Here is a 21649-nt window from a genome sequence, read left to right on the forward strand (position 1 = left end):
TAAAGAGTCTTCTACAGGCCCCCAAAAACCTGCACAGGAGGGTGGGCCCAGAGCCTCTTCACAAAACAATGGGTACAAGGGTAAAAACTTTGATCCCAAAAAGGCCTGGTGTCATAGCTGTAAACAGCATGGACACCAAACTGGAGACAAGGCCTGTCCCAAGAAAGGTTCCACTCCAAACTCCCATCCAGGTAACACTGGTATGGCTAGTCTCCAAGTGGGATCAACAGTGTGCCCAGAGCAAATCAGGGTCCACACTGAAGCTACTCTAGTTTCTGAGGGTGGGGTGGATTTAGCCACACTAGCTGTCTGGCCGCCTAACATGCAAAAATACAGACAGCAACTCTTAATTAATGGGACTAGAATAGAGGGCCTGAGGGATACAGGTGCCAGTGTCACCATGGTGACAGAGAAACTGGTTTCCCCTGGCCAATACCTGACTGGAAAAACTTACACAGTCACCAACGCTGACAATCAGAGAAAAGTACATCCCATGGCAATGGTTACTTTAGAATGGGGAGGGGTCAATGGCCTGAAACAGGTGGTGGTCTCCTCAAATATCCCAGTGGACTGTCTGCTTGGAAATGACCTGGAGTCCTCAGCATGGGCTGAGGTAGAACTAAAAACCCATGCAGCAATGCTGGGTATCCCTGAACTGGTGTGTGTGAAAACAAGAGCACAATGCAAGGCACAGGGTGAACAAGTAGAGCTGGAGTCTGGAAGAATGGCCCAGCCTACCAAGAGAACAGGAAAGTCAGTTGGGAAACCAACTGCAACACAGCAAAAGAAAGGGAACCTCTCTTCTCAGGAAGAAGTTCTGCCCTCTGAGGGAACTGAGCCTTTGGAGCTTGAACCTTATCAGGTTGAGCTCTTAGGCCCAGGGGGACCCTCAAGGGAGGAGCTGTGTAAGGGACAAGAAACCTGTCCCTCTCTTGAAGGCCTTAGGCAGCAAGCTGCTGAAGAGTCCAAAGGCAAGAAAAATGGAACGCATAGGGTCTATTGGGAAGATGGACTCCTGTACACTGAGGCCAGAGACCCCAAACCTGGTGCCACTAGGAGAGTGGTAGTGCCTCAGCTGTTCAGGAAGTTCATCCTAACATTGGCCCATGACATTCCCCTTGCTGGACATTTGGGACAAACCAAGACGTGGGAGAGGTTAGTCAACCACTTCTATTGGCCCAATATGTCCAACATGGTTAAGGAGTTTTGCCTCTCCTGCCCCACCTGTCAAGCCAGTGGTAAGACAGGTGGACATCCAAAGGCCCCCCTCATTCCACTTCCAGTGGTGGGGGTTCCCTTTGAAAGAGTGGGTGTGGACATAGTTGGTCCACTAGAACCTCCCACAGCCTCAGGAAATATGTATATCCTGGTAGTAGTGGATCATGCTACCAGGTATCCTGAAGCTATTCCCCTTAGGTCGACTACTGCCCCTGCAGTAGCCAAGGCCCTCATTGGTATCTTTACCAGAGTGGGTTTCCCTAAGGAGGTGGTGTCTGACAGAGGTACCAACTTCATGTCAGCATACCTAAAGCACATGTGGAATGAGTGTGGGGTGACTTATAAATTCACTACACCATACCATCCACAAACTAATGGCTTAGTTGAGAGATTCAACAAGACATTAAAGGGCATGATCATGGGGCTCCCAGAAAAACTCAAAAGGAGATGGGATGTCCTCTTGCCATGCCTGCTTTTCGCTTACAGAGAGGTGCCACAGAAGGGAGTAGGATTCTCACCCTTTGAACTTCTGTTTGGTCATCCTGTAAGGGGACCACTTGCCCTCGTTAAAGAAGGCTGGGAGAGACCTCTCCATGAGCCTAAACAGGACATAGTGGACTATGTACTTGGCCTTCGCTCTAGAATGGCAGAGTACATGGAAAAGGCAACCAAAAACCTTGAGGCCAGCCAACAGCTCCAGAAGTTTTGGTATGACCAAAAGGCTGCACTGGTTGAGTTCCAACCAGGGCAGAAAGTCTGGGTTCTGGAGCCTGTGGCTCCCAGGGCACTCCAGGACAAATGGAGTGGCCCTTACCCAGTACTAGAGAGGAAGAGTCAGGTCACCTACTTGGTGGACCTGGGCACAAGCAGGAGCCCCAAGAGGGTGATCCATGTAAACCGCCTTAAGCTCTTCCACGACAGGGCTGATGTCAATCTGTTGATGGTAACAGATGAGGATCAGGAGGCAGAGAGTGAACCTCTCCCTGATCTTCTGTCATCAGACCCAAAAGATGGTACAGTAGATGGAGTGATCTACTCAGACACCCTCTCTGGCCAACAGCAAGCTGATTGTAGGAGAGTCCTACAACAGTTTCCTGAACTCTTCTCCTTAACCCCTGGTCAGACACACCTGTGTACCCATGATGTGGACACAGGAGACAGCATGCCTGTCGAACAAAATCTTTAGACAGTCTGACCATGTTAAGGAAAGCATCAAGGTGGAAGTCCACAAGATGCTGGAATTGGGAGTAATTGAGCGCTCTGACAGCCCCTGGGCTAGCCCAGTGGTCTTAGTCCCCAAACCTCACACCAAAGATGGAAAGAAAGAGATGAGGTTTTGTGTGGACTACAGAGGGCTCAATTCTGTCACCAAGACAGATGCTCATCCAATTCCAAGAGTTGATGAGCTCATAGACAAATTAGGTGTGCCAAATTCTTAAGTACCTTTGACTTGACGGCAGGGTACTGGCAAATAAAAATGGCACCTGGAGCAAAAGAGAAAACAGCATTCTCCACACCTGATGGGCATTATCAGTTTACTGTTATGCCCTTTGGTTTAAAGAATGCCCCTGCCACCTTCCAAAGGTTGGTGAATCAAGTCCTTGCTGGCTTGGAGTCCTTTAGCACAGCTTATCTTGATGATATTGCTGTCTTTAGCTCCACCTGGCAGGATCACCTGGTCCACCTGAAGAAGGTTTTGAAGGCTCTGCAATCTGCAGGCCTCTCTATCAAGGCATCCAAATGCCAGATAGGGCAGGGAACTGTGGTTTACCTGGGCCACCTTGTAGGTGGAGGCCAAGTTCAGCCACTCCAACCCAAGATCCAGACTATTCTGGACTGGGTAGCTCCAAAAACCCAGACTCAAGTCAGGGCATTCCTTGGCTTGACTGGGTATTACAGGAGGTTTGTGAAGGGATATGGATCCATTGTGACAGCCCTCACTGAACTCACCTCCAAGAAAATGCCCAAGAAAGTGAACTGGACTGTGGAATGCCAACAGGCCTTTGACACCCTGAAACAAGCAATGTGCTCAGCACCAGTTCTCAAAGCTCCAGATTATTCTAAGCAGTTCATTGTGCAGACTGATGCCTCTGAACATGGGATAGGGGCAGTTTTGTCCCAAACAACTGATGATGGCCTTGACCAGCCTGTTGCTTTCATTAGCAGGAGGTTACTCCCCAGGGAGCAGCGTTGGAGTGCCATTGAGAGGGAGGCCTTTGCTGTGGTTTGGTCCCTGAAGAAGCTGAGACCATACCTCTTTGGGACTCACTTCCTAGTTCAAACTGACCACAGACCTCTCAAATGGCTGATGCAAATGAAAGGTGAAAATCCTAAACTGTTGAGGTGGTCCATCTCCCTACAGGGAATGGACTTTATAGTGGAACACAGACCTGGGACTGCCCATGCCAATGCAGATGGCCTTTCCAGGTTCTTCCACTTAGAAAATGAAGACTCTCTTGGGAAAGGTTAGTCTCATCCTCTTTCGTTTGGGGGGGGGGTTGTGTAAGGAAATGCCTCCTTGGCATGGTTGCCCCCTGACTTTTTGCCTTTGCTGATGCTATGTTTACAATTGAAAGTGTGCTGAGGCCTGCTAACCAGGCCCCAGCACCAGTGTTCTTTCCCTAACCTGTACTTTTGTATCCACAATTGGCAGACCCTGGCATCCAGATAAGTCCCTTGTAACTGGTACTTCTAGTACCAAGGGCCCTGATGCCAAGGAAGGTCTCTAAGGGCTGCAGCATGTCTTATGCCACCCTGGAGACCTCTCACTCAGCACAGACACCCTGCTTGCCAGCTTGTGTGTGCTAGTGAGGACAAAACGAGTAAGTCGACATGGCACTCCCCTCAGGGTGCCATGCCAGCCTCTCACTGCCTATGCAGTATAGGTAAGACACCCCTCTAGCAGGCCTTACAGCCCTAAGGCAGGGTGCACTATACCATAGGTGAGGGTACCAGTGCATGAGCATGGTACCCCTACAGTGTCTAAACAAAACCTTAGACGTTGTAAGTGCAGGGTAGCCATAAGAGTATATGGTCTGGGAGTTTGTCAAACACGAACTCCACAGCACCATAATGGCTACACTGAAAACTGGGAAGTTTGGTATCAAACTTCTCAGCACAATAAATGCACACTGATGCCAGTGTACATTTTATTGCCAAATACACCCCAGAGGGCACCTTAGAGGTGCCCCCTGAAACTTAACCGACTATCTGTGTAGGCTGACTAGTTTTAGCAGCCTGCCACAAACCGAGACATGTTGCTGGCCCCATGGGGAGAGTGCCTTTGTCACTCTGAGGCCAGTAACAAAGCCTGCACTGGGTGGAGATGCTAACACCTCCCCCAGGCAGGAATTGTCACACCTGGCGGTGAGCCTCAAAGGCTCACCTCCTTTGTGCCAACCCAGCAGGACACTCCAGCTAGTGGAGTTGCCCGCCCCCTCCGGCCAGGCCCCACTTTTGGCGGCAAGGCCGGAGAAGATAATGAGAAAAACAAGGAGGAGTCACTGGCCAGTCAGGACAGCCCCTAAGGTGTCCTGAGCTGAAGTGACTCTAACTTTTAGAAATCCTCCATCTTGCAGATGGAGGATTCCCCCAATAGGGTTAGGATTGTGACCCCCTCCCCTTGGGAGGAGGCACAAAGAGGGTGTACCCACCCTCAGGGCTAGTAGCCATTGGCTACTAACCCCCCAGACCTAAACACGCCCTTAAATTTAGTATTTAAGGGCTACCCTGAACCCTAGAAAATCAGATTCCTGCAACTACAAGAAGAAGGACTGCCCAGCTGAAAACCCCTGCAGCGGAAGACCAGAAGACGACAACTGCCTTGGCTCCAGAAACTCACCGGCCTGTCTCCTGCCTTCCAAAGATCCTGCTCCAGCGACGCCTTCCAAAGGGACCAGCGACCTCGACATCCTCTGAGGACTGCCCCTGCTTCGAAAAGACAAGAAACTCCCGAGGACAGCGGACCTGCTCCAAGAAAAGCTGCGACTCTGTTTCCAGCAGCTTTAAAGAACCCTGCAAGCTCCCCGCAAGAAGCGCGAGACTTGCAACACTGCACCCGGCGACCCCGACTCGGCTGGTGGAGATCCGACACCTCAGGCGGGACCCCAGGACTACTCTGATACTGTGAGTACCAAAACCTGTCCCCCCTGAGCCCCCACAGCGCCGCCTGCAGAGGGAATCCCGAGGCTTCCCCTGACCGCGACTCTTTGAACCTAAAGTCCCGACGCCTGGGAGAGACCCTGCACCCGCAGCCCCCAGGACCTGAAGGACCGGACTTTCACTGGAGAAGTGACCCCCAGGAGTCCCTCTCCCTTGTCCAAGTGGAGGTTTCCCCGAGGAATCCCCCCCTTGCCTGCCTGCAGCGCTGAGGAGATCCCGAGATCTCTCATAGACTAACATTGCGAACCCGACGCTTGTTTCTACACTGCACCCGGCCGCCCCCGCGCTGCTGAGGGTGAAATTTCTGTGTGGGCTTGTGTCCCCCCCCGGTGCCCTACAAAACCCCTCTGGTCTGCCCTCCGAAGACGCGGGTACTTACCTGCAAGCAGACCGGAACCGGGGCACCCCCTTCTCTCCATTCTAGCCTATGTGTTTTGGGCACCACTTTGAACTCTGCACCTGACCGGCCCTGAGCTGCTGGTGTGGTGACTTTGGGGTTGCTCTGAACCCCCAACGGTGGGCTACCTTGGACCAAGAACTAAGCCCTGTAAGTGTCTTACTTACCTGGTTAACCTAACAAATACTTACCTCCCCTAGGAACTGTGAAAATTGCACTAAGTGTCCACTTTTAAAACAGCTATTTGTGAATAACTTGAAAAGTATACATGCAATTTTGATGATTTGAAGTTCCTAAAGTACTTACCTGCAATACCTTTCGAATGAGATATTACATGTAGAATTTGAACCTGTGGTTCTTAAAATAAACTAAGAAAAGATATTTTTCTATACAAAAACCTATTGGCTGGATTTGTCTCTGAGTGTGTGTACCTGTAAAGAAATGGCTCCCTGTTGCAGTTACCCCCCACTTTTTGCCTGATACTGATGCTGACTTGACTGAGAAGTGTGCTGGGACCCTGCTAACCAGGCCCCAGCACCAGTGTTCTTTCACCTAAAATGTACCATTGTTTCCACAATTGGCACACCCTGGCATCCAGATAAGTCCCTTGTAACTGGTACCTCTGGTACCAAGGGCCCTGATGCCAGGGAAGGTCTCTAAGGGCTGCAGCATGTCTTATGCCACCCTAGAGACCCCTCACTCAGCACAGACACACTGCTTACAAGCCTGTGGGTGCTAGTGAGAACAAAATGAGTAAGTCGACATGGCACTCCCCTCAGGGTGCCATGCCAGCCTCTCACTGCCTATGCAGTATAGGTAAGACACCCCTCTAGCAGGCCTTACAGCCCTAAGGCAGGGTGCACTATACCATAGGTGAGGGTACCAGTGCATGAGCATGGTACCCCTACAGTGTCTAAACAAAACCTTAGACATTGTAAGTGCAGGGTAGCCATAAGAGTATATGGTCTGGGAGTCTGTCAAACACGAACTCCACAGCACCATAATGGCTACACTGAAAACTGGGAAGTTTGGTATCAAACTTCTCAGCACAATAAATGCACACTGATGCCAGTGTACATTTTATTGTAAAATACACCACAGAGGGCACCTTAGAGGTGCCCCCTGAAACTTAACCGACTGTCTGTGTAGGCTGACTAGTTCCAGCAGCCTGCCACACCAGAGACATGTTGCTGGCCCCATGGGGAGAGTGCCTTTGTCACTCTGAGGCCAGTAACAAAGCCTGCACTGGGTGGAGATGCTAACACCTCCCCCAGGCAGGAGCTGTAACACCTGGCGGTGAGCCTCAAAGGCTCACCCCTTTGTCACAGCCCAGCAGGGCACTCCAGCTTAGTGGAGTTGCCCGCCCCCTCCGGCCACGGCCCCCACTTTTGGCGGCAAGGCTGGAGGGAACAAAGAAAGCAACAAGGAGGAGTCACTGGCCAGTCAGGACAGCCCCTAAGGTGTCCTGAGCTGAGGTGACTCTGACTTTTAGAAATCCTCCATCTTGCAGATGGAGGATTCCCCCAATAGGGTTAGGATTGTGACCCCCTCCCCTTGGGAGGAGGCACAAAGAGGGTGTACCCACCCTCAGGGCTAGTAGCCATTGGCTACTAACCCCCCAGACCTAAACACGCCCTTAAATTTCGTATTTAAGGGCTACCCTGAACCCTAGAAAATCAGATTCCTGCAACTACAAGAAGAAGGACTGCCTAGCTGAAAAACCCCTGCAGAGGAAGACCAGAAGACGACAACTGCCTTGGCTCCAGAAACTCACCGGCCTGTCTCCTGCCTTCCAAAGATCCTGCTCCAGCGACGCCTTCCAAAGGGACCAGCGACCTCGACATCCTCTGAGGACTGCCCCTGCTTCGAAAAGACAAGAAACTCCCGAGGACAGCGGACCTGCTCCAAAGAAAAGCTGCAACTTTGTTTCCAGCAGCTTTAAAGAACCTTGCAAGCTCCCCGCAAAAGGCGTGAGACTTGCAACACTGCACCCGGCGACCCCGACTCGGCTGGTGGCGATCCAACACCTCAGGAGGGACCCCAGGACTACTCTAAGACTGTGAGTACAAAAACCTGTCCCCCCTGAGCCCCCACAGCGCCGCCTGCAGAGGGAATCCCGAGGCTTCCCCTGACCGCGACTCTTTGAATCCTAAGTCCCGACACCTGGGAGAGACCCTGCACCCGCAGCCCCCAGGACCTGAAGGACCGGACTTTCACTGGAGGAGTGACCCCCAGGAGTCCCTCTCCCTTGCCCAAGTGGAGGTTTCCCCGAGGAACCCCCCCCTTGCCTGCCTGCAGCGCTGAAGAGATCCCTAGATCTCCCATTGACTTCCATTACAAACCCGACGCTTGTTTCTACACTGCACCCGGCCGCCCCCGCGCTGCTGAGGGTGAAATTTCTGTGTGGACTTGTGTCCCCCCCGGTGCCCTACAAAACCCCCCTGGTCTGCCCTCCGAAGACGCGGGTACTCACCTGCAAGCAGACCGGAACCGGGGCACCCCCTTCTCTCCATTCTAGCCTATGTGTTTTGGGCACCACTTTGAACTCTGCACCTGACCGGCCCTGAGCTGCTGGTGTGGTGACTTTGGGGTTGCTCTGAACCCCCAACGGTGGGCTACCTTGGACCAAGAACTAAGCCCTGTAAGTGTCTTACTTACCTGGTAAAACTAACCAAAACTTACCTCCCCTAGGAACTGTGAAAATTGCACTAAGTGTCCACTTTTAAAACAGCTATTTGTGAATAACTTGAAAAGTATACATGCAATTTTGATGATTTGAAGTTCCTAAAGTACTTACCTGCAATACCTTTCGATTGAGCTATTACATGTAGAATTTGAACCTGTGGTTCTTAAAATAAACTAAGAAAAGATATTTTTCTATATAAAAACCTATTGGCTGGATTTGTCTCTGAGTGTGTGTACCTCATTTATTGTCTATGTGTATGTACAACAAATGCTTAACACTACTCCTTGGATAAGCCTACTGCTCGACCACACTACCACAAAATAGAGCATTAGTATTATCTATTTTTACCACTATTTTACCTCTAAGGGGAACCCTTGGACTCTGTGCATGCTATTCCTTACTTTGAAATAGCACATACAGAGCCAACTTCCTACATTGGTGGATCAGCGGTGGGGTACAAGACTTTGCATTTGCTGGACTACTCAGCCAATACCTGATCACACGACAAATTCCAAAATTGTCATTAGAAATTGATTTTTGCAATTTGAAAAGTTTTCTAAATTCATAAAAGACCTGCTAGGGCCTTGTGTTAGATCCTGTTTAGCATTTCTTTTAGAGTTTAAAAGTTTGTTAAAAGTTTGAATTAGATTCTAGAACCAGTTTTAGTTTCTTAAAAAGTATTCCAACTTTTAGAAGCATAATGTCTAGCACAGATGTGACTGTGGTGGAACTCGACACCACACCTTACCTCCATCTTAAGATGAGGGAGCTAAGGTCACTCTGTAAAATAAAGAAAATAACAATGGGCCCCAAACCTACCAAAATACAGCTCCAGGAGCTTTTGGCAGAGTTTGAAAAGGCCAACCCCTCTGAGGGTGGCAACTCAGAGGAAGAGGATAGTGACTTGGAGGACAATTCCCCCCTACCAGTCCTATCTAGGGAGAACAGGGTCCCTCAAACCCTGACTCCTAAAATAATAGTCAGAGATGCTGGTTCCCTCACAGGAGAGACCAACACCTCTGAAATCACTGAGGATAGCCCCAGTGAAGAGGACATCCAGTTAGCCAGGATGGCCAAAAGATTGGCTTTGGAAAGACAGATCCTAGCCATAGAGAGGGAAAGACAAGAGATGGGCCTAGGACCCATCAATGGTGGCAGCAACATAAATAGGGTCAGAGATTCTCCTGACATCCTAAAAATCCCCAAAGGGATTGTAACAAAATATGAAGATGGTGATGACATCACCAAATGGTTCACAGCTTTTGAGAGGGCTTGTGTAACCAGAAAAGTAAACAGATCTCACTGGGGTGCTCTCCTTTGGGAAATGTTCACTGGAAAGTGTAGGGATAGACTCCTCACACTCTCGGGAAAAGATGCAGAATCTTATGACCTCATGAAGGGTACCCTGATTGAGGGCTTTGGATTCTCCACTGAGGAGTATAGAATTAGATTCAGGGGGGCTCAAAAATCCTCGAGCCAGACCTGGGTTGATTTTGTAGACTACTCAGTAAAAACACTAGATGGTTGGTTAACTGGAAATGAAGTGTGTGACTATGTTGGGCTTTATAATTTGTTTATGAAAGAACACATTTTAAGTAACTGCTTCAATGAAAAGTTGCATCAGTATCTGGTAGACCTAGGTCCAATTTCTCCCCAAGAATTGGGAAAGAAGGCAGACCACTGGGTCAAGACTAGGGTAACCAAAACTTCCACTGGGGGTGACCAAAAGAAAGGGGTTACAAAAACTCCCCAGGAGAAAGTGGGTGACACTAGAAACAAAGAAAAAGAGTCCTCTGTAGGCCCCCAAAAACCAGAACAGGTGGGTGGGCCCCAAGACACAACCCAAAACAAAGGTGGGTACCAGGGTAAGAACTGGGATGCCACTAAGGCATGGTGCCACAACTGTAAACAGTCTGGGCACCACACCAAGGACACTTCTTGTCCCAAAAACAAACCCCAGAACAAAATTCCAGGGGTAACCAGTGTAGCCATGGGAGATGACTCCTCAGATGAGGAGGTCTTCATAGCCTTCAACTGGAAACAGGGCCCAACAGGTGAGTTGGAGATTCCAGAGGGAAGTAGACACTTCCACCACCTACTGGTGAATGGAATCCCAACCACTGCCCTGAGAGACACTTGTGCCAGTCACACTATTGTGCATGACAGGCTGGTGCTCTCAAACCAGTACATCCCAGGTGAGACTGCCAGGGTAAGAGTTAGCCTAGACAGGGTCACTAAGAGGCCTGTGGCTTTAGTACCCATAGAAGTGGGTGGCACTCTTAGCTGGAGAAGGGTAGTAGTCAGTACAGACCTCCCCCTTGATTGTCTCCTTGGAAATGACTACCCAGAGGTTAGTCAGAGCCCAAGAGAGGAACTGGTCCAGTGCCAGTCCTCTCCCAAGGATTCTGGAAGTCCTGCCTCTGCAGTAAATGCAAGCAGGCCCCAGAAGAAGAAAAAAAGAAAACAGAGTAGGAAGGGTGGACAACCTTTAGCCAAGGTTACAGCAAGCCAAGGAGATTCTGCTCCAGTAGGGGAGAACTCCAAAAATGGCTCTGATAAAGTCCAACCTGACCCACAAGAAGTCCTGGCTAGTCAGGCAACTGTTAAGCCTGAGTGGGTGGCTCCTCAGCTAACAGAAGAAAGAGTGGAAGAAGGGTGTTTACTACAAGATGTGGTAACCCCCCACTCTAATACAGCAGACAGGCACCCTGAACCCAAAGAAGCCTGTAACTTAGCCCCTTCCCTCGTAAGTGAAGAGCTAAGGGTGTGGTTCTGGGCACTGACAGCTGTCAGTGGCCTCTGCTGGGTGTTAGCCTTTATGGCTGCACTATCCTTGGCATGGTGGTCTGACCCCCTGCCAAATAACAAGTTAGGCCCCCTGACCCTGTTGGTCATGGTGGGGTTACTCCAGCTCTGGGTAACCTCTTTGGGTAAGCTAGGGGTGACCCTGGCTAAGATAAGATTAGCAGAGGTGGATACCTCTGACCTCAAAATAGAGAGAATGGGTGAAGACATAAAAAGCACAGACAAGAGGCAGTTCAGACTAGGTCCTATCACTGTGGAAGTGGGTCAGTTCCCCAGAGGGAATGACCTGAACAGGAGGATGTAAGGCAGAGTAGGCCCTGCAACAAACCAGCCATTTCCTCTACTCTTCCTCGCCTGACAGACTAGGAAGACTCTTCCAGCGTTGGCTGAGTCTCCTGGCCTGTGGGCTGGGGGGGGCTTGTGTAAAGAAATGGCTCCCTGTTGCAGTTACCCCCCACTTTTTGCCTGATACTGATGCTGACTTGACTGAGAAGTGTGCTGGGACCCTGCTAACCAGGCCCCAGCACCAGTGTTCTTTCACCTAAAATGTACCATTGTTTCCACAATTGGCACACCCTGGCATCCAGATAAGTCCCTTGTAACTGGTACCTCTGGTACCAAGGGCCCTGATGCCAGGGAAGGTCTCTAAGGGCTGCAGCATGTCTTATGCCACCCTAGAGACCCCTCACTCAGCACAGACACACTGCTTACAAGCCTGTGGGTGCTAGTGAGAACAAAATGAGTAAGTCGACATGGCACTCCCCTCAGGGTGCCATGCCAGCCTCTCACTGCCTATGCAGTATAGGTAAGACACCCCTCTAGCAGGCCTTACAGCCCTAAGGCAGGGTGCACTATACCATAGGTGAGGGTACCAGTGCATGAGCATGGTACCCCTACAGTGTCTAAACAAAACCTTAGACATTGTAAGTGCAGGGTAGCCATAAGAGTATATGGTCTGGGAGTCTGTCAAACACGAACTCCACAGCACCATAATGGCTACACTGAAAACTGGGAAGTTTGGTATCAAACTTCTCAGCACAATAAATGCACACTGATGCCAGTGTACATTTTATTGTAAAATACACCACAGAGGGCACCTTAGAGGTGCCCCCTGAAACTTAACCGACTGTCTGTGTAGGCTGACTAGTTCCAGCAGCCTGCCACACCAGAGACATGTTGCTGGCCCCATGGGGAGAGTGCCTTTGTCACTCTGAGGCCAGTAACAAAGCCTGCACTGGGTGGAGATGCTAACACCTCCCCCAGGCAGGAGCTGTAACACCTGGCGGTGAGCCTCAAAGGCTCACCCCTTTGTCACAGCCCAGCAGGGCACTCCAGCTTAGTGGAGTTGCCCGCCCCCTCCGGCCACGGCCCCCACTTTTGGCGGCAAGGCTGGAGGGAACAAAGAAAGCAACAAGGAGGAGTCACTGGCCAGTCAGGACAGCCCCTAAGGTGTCCTGAGCTGAGGTGACTCTGACTTTTAGAAATCCTCCATCTTGCAGATGGAGGATTCCCCCAATAGGGTTAGGATTGTGACCCCCTCCCCTTGGGAGGAGGCACAAAGAGGGTGTACCCACCCTCAGGGCTAGTAGCCATTGGCTACTAACCCCCCAGACCTAAACACGCCCTTAAATTTCGTATTTAAGGGCTACCCTGAACCCTAGAAAATCAGATTCCTGCAACTACAAGAAGAAGGACTGCCTAGCTGAAAAACCCCTGCAGAGGAAGACCAGAAGACGACAACTGCCTTGGCTCCAGAAACTCACCGGCCTGTCTCCTGCCTTCCAAAGATCCTGCTCCAGCGACGCCTTCCAAAGGGACCAGCGACCTCGACATCCTCTGAGGACTGCCCCTGCTTCGAAAAGACAAGAAACTCCCGAGGACAGCGGACCTGCTCCAAAGAAAAGCTGCAACTTTGTTTCCAGCAGCTTTAAAGAACCTTGCAAGCTCCCCGCAAAAGGCGTGAGACTTGCAACACTGCACCCGGCGACCCCGACTCGGCTGGTGGCGATCCAACACCTCAGGAGGGACCCCAGGACTACTCTAAGACTGTGAGTACAAAAACCTGTCCCCCCTGAGCCCCCACAGCGCCGCCTGCAGAGGGAATCCTGAGGCTTCCCCTGACCGCGACTCTTTGAATCCTAAGTCCCGACACCTGGGAGAGACCCTGCACCCGCAGCCCCCAGGACCTGAAGGACCGGACTTTCACTGGAGGAGTGACCCCCAGGAGTCCCTCTCCCTTGCCCAAGTGGAGGTTTCCCCGAGGAACCCCCCCCTTGCCTGCCTGCAGCGCTGAAGAGATCCCTAGATCTCCCATTGACTTCCATTACAAACCCGACGCTTGTTTCTACACTGCACCCGGCCGCCCCCGCGCTGCTGAGGGTGAAATTTCTGTGTGGACTTGTGTCCCCCCCGGTGCCCTACAAAACCCCCCTGGTCTGCCCTCCGAAGACGCGGGTACTCACCTGCAAGCAGACCGGAACCGGGGCACCCCCTTCTCTCCATTCTAGCCTATGTGTTTTGGGCACCACTTTGAACTCTGCACCTGACCGGCCCTGAGCTGCTGGTGTGGTGACTTTGGGGTTGCTCTGAACCCCCAACGGTGGGCTACCTTGGACCAAGAACTAAGCCCTGTAAGTGTCTTACTTACCTGGTAAAACTAACCAAAACTTACCTCCCCTAGGAACTGTGAAAATTGCACTAAGTGTCCACTTTTAAAACAGCTATTTGTGAATAACTTGAAAAGTATACATGCAATTTTGATGATTTGAAGTTCCTAAAGTACTTACCTGCAATACCTTTCGATTGAGCTATTACATGTAGAATTTGAACCTGTGGTTCTTAAAATAAACTAAGAAAAGATATTTTTCTATATAAAAACCTATTGGCTGGATTTGTCTCTGAGTGTGTGTACCTCATTTATTGTCTATGTGTATGTACAACAAATGCTTAACACTACTCCTTGGATAAGCCTACTGCTCGACCACACTACCACAAAATAGAGCATTAGTATTATCTATTTTTACCACTATTTTACCTCTAAGGGGAACCCTTGGACTCTGTGCATGCTATTCCTTACTTTGAAATAGCACATACAGAGCCAACTTCCTACAGTACCTCATTTATTGTCTATGTGTATGTACAACAAATGCTTAACACTACTCCTTGGATAAGCCTACTGCTCGACCACACTACCACAAAATAGAGCATTAGTATTATCTCTTTTTGCCACTATCTTACCTCTAAGGGGAACCCTTGGACTCTGTGCATGCTATTCCTTACTTTGAAATAGCACATACAGAGCCAACTTCCTACAGATGTCATCAGTAGGCGCAACTTAAACAACTGCACAAAGGTCAGATGCAGCTGTCTTAGAGAATTGACAGCCCCATTCCAGTCACACAGGGTGTGAGGCAAGGGTGTGCACTTGCTCTGACCCTTTTTCTATTATACATCAAAGATTTGGTAGCCCAACTTGAGTTGTGCAATCATGATGCCCCCAGTCTGGTCATGGGAAGGTTCTAGCGCTCTTGTTTGCAGACACCACCTTACTAGTTTCAAAATACTCAATGGGAATCCAAAATCTGTTGAACCAGTTTGGAGTCTTCTGTAAGCAGAGAGGTCTGGAGATCAATCTTACTAAAACCAAGTATATGGTTTTTAATTCCTGCTCTCTCACATCCGGTATTTGATGGTGTCCTGCTGGAGAGAGTCCGCACATTGGATTATCTGGGGTTTACCCTCACGGAGCAGTTCGGTTCAGGTTGTGTAGACTCAAGTTGGAGCAATACACAGGGGTCATTTCAAGGGCTCTGTGTGGCTTGACATTTCACCCATTATCCCCTCCAAATATACAATTTGCAAACCCTTGGAGCATCACTATATGGAGGGGAACTTTGGAGATATGAGAATATAAGTGACCTGAAACTAGAGAATTGTTTCCTTCGTCTCCTTACCACGCTTCCCGTTAGTACCCGTTTTATTCCCCTTTTCCCCTTCGGTTTGAGCTAGGTCACAGACTTTGTATCCACAAAGTAGGCCTCTCACCTCTGCTGCATTTGACATTTGTCATCTTTTGTCCCCCAATATCATATATATAGGAGGACGTGGATCTTGCTACTTTGTCGCAACATGGGGATCAGGGATTTCAGGACAGCAGGTGGGATATTTAGAACTAATACAACTCAACCCTTCGTATTTGCCATCTCCTGCTTATTGTTAAACATGTAGAGAATCAGTCTAAAAAAACCTAGCCACCTGAATGACGTAATGGTCTGAGCTACGCTTCTGAATTGTGTATTGTACTGGATGATCTTATGATTTTTTATTATTGACTATGGTTGTATTTAGTCAATTTTGTTGCTATTGAATGAGTGTCATGTTAAGTTAATTGATGTGGTGGTTTCGAATGGTTTTATTATATCTAATAATATATTTTATGTGCTTTTATGGCAGTTTTGGTGATAAAGATATTTGATGTTGATGATAATCTCAATAACAGGTATGGCAATGTATCCAAGCAGTTAACAGTAGTCCTAGCAAATATATTGGCATAGCAAGTTTAGAAAAAGTCAAAAAAATCTAAATCATGAACTTTTATTAATGAATTAAAGTAAAATACAGAAGGCAAAAATATACTTAGTCAAAATCATGGTAAATCAATGTAGAGAATGTGCATGAATCCCACTCCGATACAGCAAATACTCTGACATGAAGTTAGATCGCAAAGTGAAAATATTCAGAGTCCAAATCAAGACAGGTCCACCTTCAATTTCGGGGATTTTTTAATAGTAGTGGAAATTGCACTGTCAGCATAAGGTGATAAACATCATTTCTCAAACTCCCCCATCAAAAAACAAAATGTAAAACAGCTTTATCTAGCACTATTCCAGCTCGGTCCCCTAACATGAATATGAGAATCAGCCACTTTGACCTAATGTAACCAGTTGTGTCAGTACAAATCTGATTACACTCAAACCATTGACAGTTTTATTCATGACTAGGCCTACAGTAGTACAGGTAGGAAGAGCCTTGAATGATGCAAAAGGCTTCTTTCGGGGTTCTTCAAGAACAGCATTTCAATACATAACCATTCATAAATGCACATTTTGTTACATGTGAATGAGAAGAGATAAAACACATTATGGATACATCCGAATCCAAAATAAAGTCTGTACCTACTTGTCTTAAGCACAGAAAAATTTCGTTTTGCAAAGTGCAGTGCTTTGTTTAAATGTGAAATTTTTCATAATTGTATACATGCATTTTAATAAATCAAATTCTATTACTGTCATGCATGTGAGGAGAAGGAAAGACAAAAAACTGAGTGTCCCATAAGTGCAGCCTTATTATCTAAAGTGAAGATTTTAGTAAAATAAATAGGTCCATGCTCCCGATTTGTCTGCCCCTGGTGAGTTTAACCCTTTTCCCTTTCCAATCTGCTTGGACTTTCTTTGAATGAGGCTTCAGATGCCCTTCTAGAATTATCTAATTTATCCTATGGCTACCTAAGTCTTCTATATTTTTTAAACTACAGAAAGACTGAAATTACTGAGGCATACCATAGATTTGTGAAAGGTTTAGGACCTGAAATACAAATCAGTAGGTGTTAAGGAACCATGAAAGCAGCAACCTACAGCTGAAAGCAGTAGGGTTGGCCAAGTGTATTGCAGCTCCAAAACAACCGTTGCACACAACAGAGCTCTGAACTAACTTTTTGAAAGTGAGTATTAGAGCTTCACTTCAGGCGTGACATTTAGCCTGTTGTGTAGGTCAACGTGACCTTCAAATGCCATTCTTATTCTATATCCAAACCAGAGGCGAGGATTATGCATTTCTTTCTTCACTTTTTTATTGAACATCAGGTTCAAAGGTTATCAGAAAAAAACAACACTACGTATTCCATGATTCAAATGACAGTATCCATGACAACCACTATCCAATCCTGGTACAGTCTGATAATCGATATATATATTACCAGCTCCCCGGGTCCTTCCTCTTTCTTCACAACCGAGCTTCAGTTAAGTTGCCTCACTACATTTTCATAGAGCGCTAGTTTGTGGGAATTGATTGAACTATATTTACTGGCTATGAGATATCGCTGTACTGTTATTGGCATTGTTGGTTTGCTGTGTGTTCACCGATCGCACAGCAGGCTCTGGGCTGAGCGCACTTTTTATAATAGCGTGCAGGTCCACAAGAGGGTGCTCTTACGCCCCGTAAGTGAGGCCCATTAAGCATCGCAAGCCGATTTGAGTCACACGTGCCACAGAGCTCAATCGAACTTGCGACACGTGTTAGGGGTTGCAAGCTTACCTGGTGAAGGTGTTCAGCCTGGTTAACCCCTTTCCACCCTCGCCTGACACCGCGGCTGCTTTACGCCTTTGGCCTGCTTCCAGGCCTGATTCCATCATTCCAGTGCCACCTGCTGGCGATATCAAAGCTCAGGCAAGTTTGGCTGGCTAGAGAACCAGTGAGGGGGCTGCCCTTTGCAATAAACAGGGCATATTTACATACTGCTTTTAACCTAGTATGTCCAGGGTTCATGCCCTTGCAGGAACATGAGTATTCCCCCACCATGGCTTCTGAGGAGGAATGGCCTCAGCGCTGCCACCCTGGTGGACAAGCTCCTGTCCCAGGCTGTCGCTAAAGCGCTTGCCCCGTGCCCTTTCTGGGGAATGCCAATTGTGCCATTTCTGCACAGAGACACTGCTCCCTATTGATAAACATAGATTCAAAGCTCAGGGAGCTCCCCAACTCTAAAGCAGGGGCGATTGCACAGGGCATCCTAATTGGAGATCCCCATTGTGAAAAAGCTGTGGAAATGTGTAGCCACATTTTCGGTGCTGTACAAGGTGCAGATCTCGATAAGGAAAATCTTTCCCAGAAAGGTTTTCGGTGGGGCCAGACGAGGCAGGGGTCGCTCCTCCAGCTGCTCCAGCTTCCAAGGTCCCAGTGGAGGCAAGACCAGAAGAAATAATAGATGGCATGACGGCCGACAGGGAGCATTCATCCCCAACAGGGTAAGAGGAAAGAACAGAAGCAATTGCAATGCTCACTGCAGGGCGAACGCCCACGGAGGAGTTAACAGTAAGCTACCACTTCTTCCCCTCGAGAACTGGGAGGGGGGAGTTTGAGACATTTTATGCACAAATGGACGACAATTACTTCAGACCCCTGGGTCCTAAGGACAGTGGAAGGGTTCCACATAGATCTCCTAGGAACTCCCATTAAGTAACACTAAAACTGATCTTTTCAGAAACAGACATGGCTCTGATTGATACAGAGGTTCAGGAGCTCCTAAGGAAAGGAGCCATTTGCAGGTCAGTATTACACCCTTGAGGTTCCGTGAGCAATCTTTTCCTAGTGGAAAAGAATGACAAGGGCTTTCGCCTGGTCATAAATGTATGTGCATTAAACGAGTGGACAATATACAGACATTTCAAGATGGAGGGAATTCACTTGCTCAGGGATCTCCTCCTGCAGGGGGACTGGATGGTGCGCCTGGACCTCAAGGACGCGTACCTCACAGTTCCGATCTTCCCACCCCACTGCCGCTTCCTTCAATTCATCTGGAGATGTCAGGTCTCTGAGTTCAGATTGCTCCCTGTCGGACTTTCATCAGCATTGTGGTGCTTCACAAAACTCCTCAGACCAGTGGTTGAAGCTCAGACCACAGGGGGGATCAGGCTAGTAATTTACTCAGACAACATCTTCTTGAAGGATCAATCTTGATTGCAACTTATGTCCCACCTGACCAGGACTTATCTTGTTGCAGGATCTGGGTTTTGTCATAAATCAGGAGAAGTCTGAGTTATCACCCTCACAAACTATTACCTTTTTGTGGTTTCTCATAGAATCCAATGCAGCCTTCCTCTCCCGGGGGAGGCGGACAGTTACAATGGTGGATAGACTACATAGATGCGTGGAAAGGCAGGGTGATCTTCGGATTCCCTCCGGGCTCTATCATATAATCTGACGCCAGCTGTCAGGGCTGGGGTGCCAGATGCAGGGAGCTTTCAATGGGAAGGGGGGCAGATGGACTGAAGAGGTGCTCAAACTGCATATCAACTGCCTGAAACTCCTGTGGGGTAATTTGTGATTAAGTCACTGATTCTGGACAAGGTGTCATGCTAGACAGTGTCCCGGGTCAATACATAAATCACATGGTGGGGGGGGGGGGGGGGGGGGTAATTCGCTCGAAGGCACTGGTGGAATTGGCCAAGGATTTCTGCCACTATTTCCTCCAACGCTAGATTTCAGTGTCGGCAGAGTACCTCCCGGGACCACTGGATACTTTAGTGGACTGTAACTTCAGACATATCGAGGATTACAAAATTACTTTTTTTTTTTATTATCTCTCATTGTTATTGATTGGACGTGGTTCTCATTTATGATATAAGTAGGGGGAATGGACCGAACAAAATGGATTTCTCTCCATAGGCTACGATTCCAAGGTGGATTGATGATTGATGGTGCTTGAACTTACCTGCCTTCAGTGACGTCGACGAAAGATTCAGATATATATATATATCTATATATATATAGATATAGATATATTTAGATAGAGACTCTCAGGATTGGATAGTGGTTGTCATGAATACCGTCATTTAAACCATGAGATATGTAGTGTTATTTTTTCTTTTTCCTGATAACCTTTGAACCAGCTGTTGCATAACAAGTAGAGAAAGAAATGCATAATCCTTGCCTCCATGTCCTTAATAGAATTAAACTTTCTTTCTCGTTGGCAAGGAATTTTCTCATGCACGGCGAGTAAGGCTTGACGTCTCGGAGGACAAACTTTAGTAGATATACTGGAGTAAAATTTAACCCAATGAGTTTCCAGTACAGCAATGTAACTTTCGGCCAAGACGATTTTAGGTAAATAGGCAAGTGTGTAGCGTCTTCTGACAGTTTATCTACTTAAACGTGCGGAAAGTCAGCATTCAAAGTAATATTTCGTGTAACGTGTATGCGGATTTTAGTTTTGTTCACGTTTTAGTGGCATTTTCGGTAGTTTGGAAACTTTCTTCCCGAAAATAAATTGGCGCGTGTTCTTTCTTTTACGGAAATTATGCCGTTACGCCCCTTTGCGAGAAGAACTGATGCTTTGGCGATTTCACAAATGTTTTATCTTTTCCAAGAAGTTGCAAAACTTTATGCGGTCAAGTTCGCGAATTTGAAGAGCTAGACCGGAGGCAGCCACGGAGATAGGTCGTAGGGGACTACAGTGTGGACATTGGAGTCATGCTATCCCATACACCCCCTCGGTTCCGCCGGAGACACTCCAGCCGTTCCTGCGTCTCGCTGTATTTCACCTGGCTTTGGTTGCTTCTATCCCGGTGGGCGCTCTAGCGCCTGTCTGTCCACGCCTCCCTCTCTATTGCTTCCGCTGGCGGCCTGCCCTCCTTGACTTGCTCTTCCGGTGCGGTGCATGGTGGGAGCAGTCATGGCGTCGCGTGCCCTCTGGTGCTGTGTCCGCAGCGCGGGCTCCTTCCGCGTCCCCCCGGCAGCCGCTCTCATCAGAGGCTCCGCGCTCCTCAGGCTGACCGAGTCCCGCAGGGAGGCCTCCTCCGCCAGCCTGTGCCGGGTCCGATCGCCGCTCACAGCCCAGGTGAGTCCCGGGGAGGGCGGTCAACCAGAGAGGTCAATGACAGCAGAGGTGCTCACTGGTGCGAAGGAAACATGGTAGGGGAGAGGAGGTGGAAAGGCCTGCAGGGATGCAGGAAGAAGATTGCTGAGGCCCGAGAGACCTCCTAGTTGGGCCCGGGATCTGCTTGTAGGTGGATGAACGAAGCTGCCAAATGGTTGCAGCATCGTGTCTTGGGTGATGCATTAATTCAACCTGTCCTGCCTTTTAGGGCTACAGCGTGTTGATTTATGGAACTTTTAGTTTTGCGTTTAACAGTGAAAGCGTGGAGAATACTATGTTGTAAAGTGCTGTTGTCCAAAAACGAAAGGACATGTAGAAAGTACCATACGTGCCGCGGTGGCACTTGACAGCTTCTAGGGTGGTGGTAGGAACGCTAAGGGGCGTGCTGAAGTCGGTAGGGAGGCCTAGCTTCTTAAACCAAACGGGCCTTAGGGGGAGCATTCTGACGATAGTGATGCTGAAAGTTTGCAGAAGAGACCAATGTCATCGAGGACAAACAGTCGGAATACTGCACGTGGTTCTTTTGAACTTGGTATCCTAGAAAGGGCAGGCAGGGTGTGTTGCTGTGATTTTCAGACCGGTTAATACTGCATTTCGTTACCATAATTGCGAACAGTTTCTGGGCATTTTAGTTTCTTAGATTTTAGCCTGATGAAATGCCCCCTTCGTTAACTGTACATCTCGTTGGTCCTCTTTGATGCTCCATCAGTCTTTCGTTTGGCAACGGCCCACT

At 48.6% G+C, this 21649-nt stretch overlaps 1 protein-coding gene across 2 annotated transcripts in view; it reads left to right on the forward strand.

Annotated features, from left to right (window-relative positions):
- Positions 1 to 20652: 20652 nt before the first annotated feature.
- NDUFAB1 (NADH:ubiquinone oxidoreductase subunit AB1) overlaps positions 20653 to 21649 on the forward strand; it is a 44693-nt gene continuing 43696 nt past the window's right edge. The window contains exon 1 of one of the 2 annotated variants that reach the window (XM_069209687.1): positions 20653 to 20877. In XM_069209687.1, coding sequence (XP_069065788.1) covers positions 20698 to 20877 — 180 coding nt within the window. In that variant the 5' untranslated portion in view covers positions 20653 to 20697. The remainder of the gene's footprint in view (positions 20878 to 21649) is intronic. The other variant, XM_069209686.1, reaches the window with a different exon arrangement.

Source organism: Pleurodeles waltl, chromosome 10, assembly GCF_031143425.1.
Source record: "Pleurodeles waltl isolate 20211129_DDA chromosome 10, aPleWal1.hap1.20221129, whole genome shotgun sequence".
NCBI classification, from domain to species: Eukaryota; Metazoa; Chordata; class Amphibia; order Caudata; family Salamandridae; genus Pleurodeles; species Pleurodeles waltl.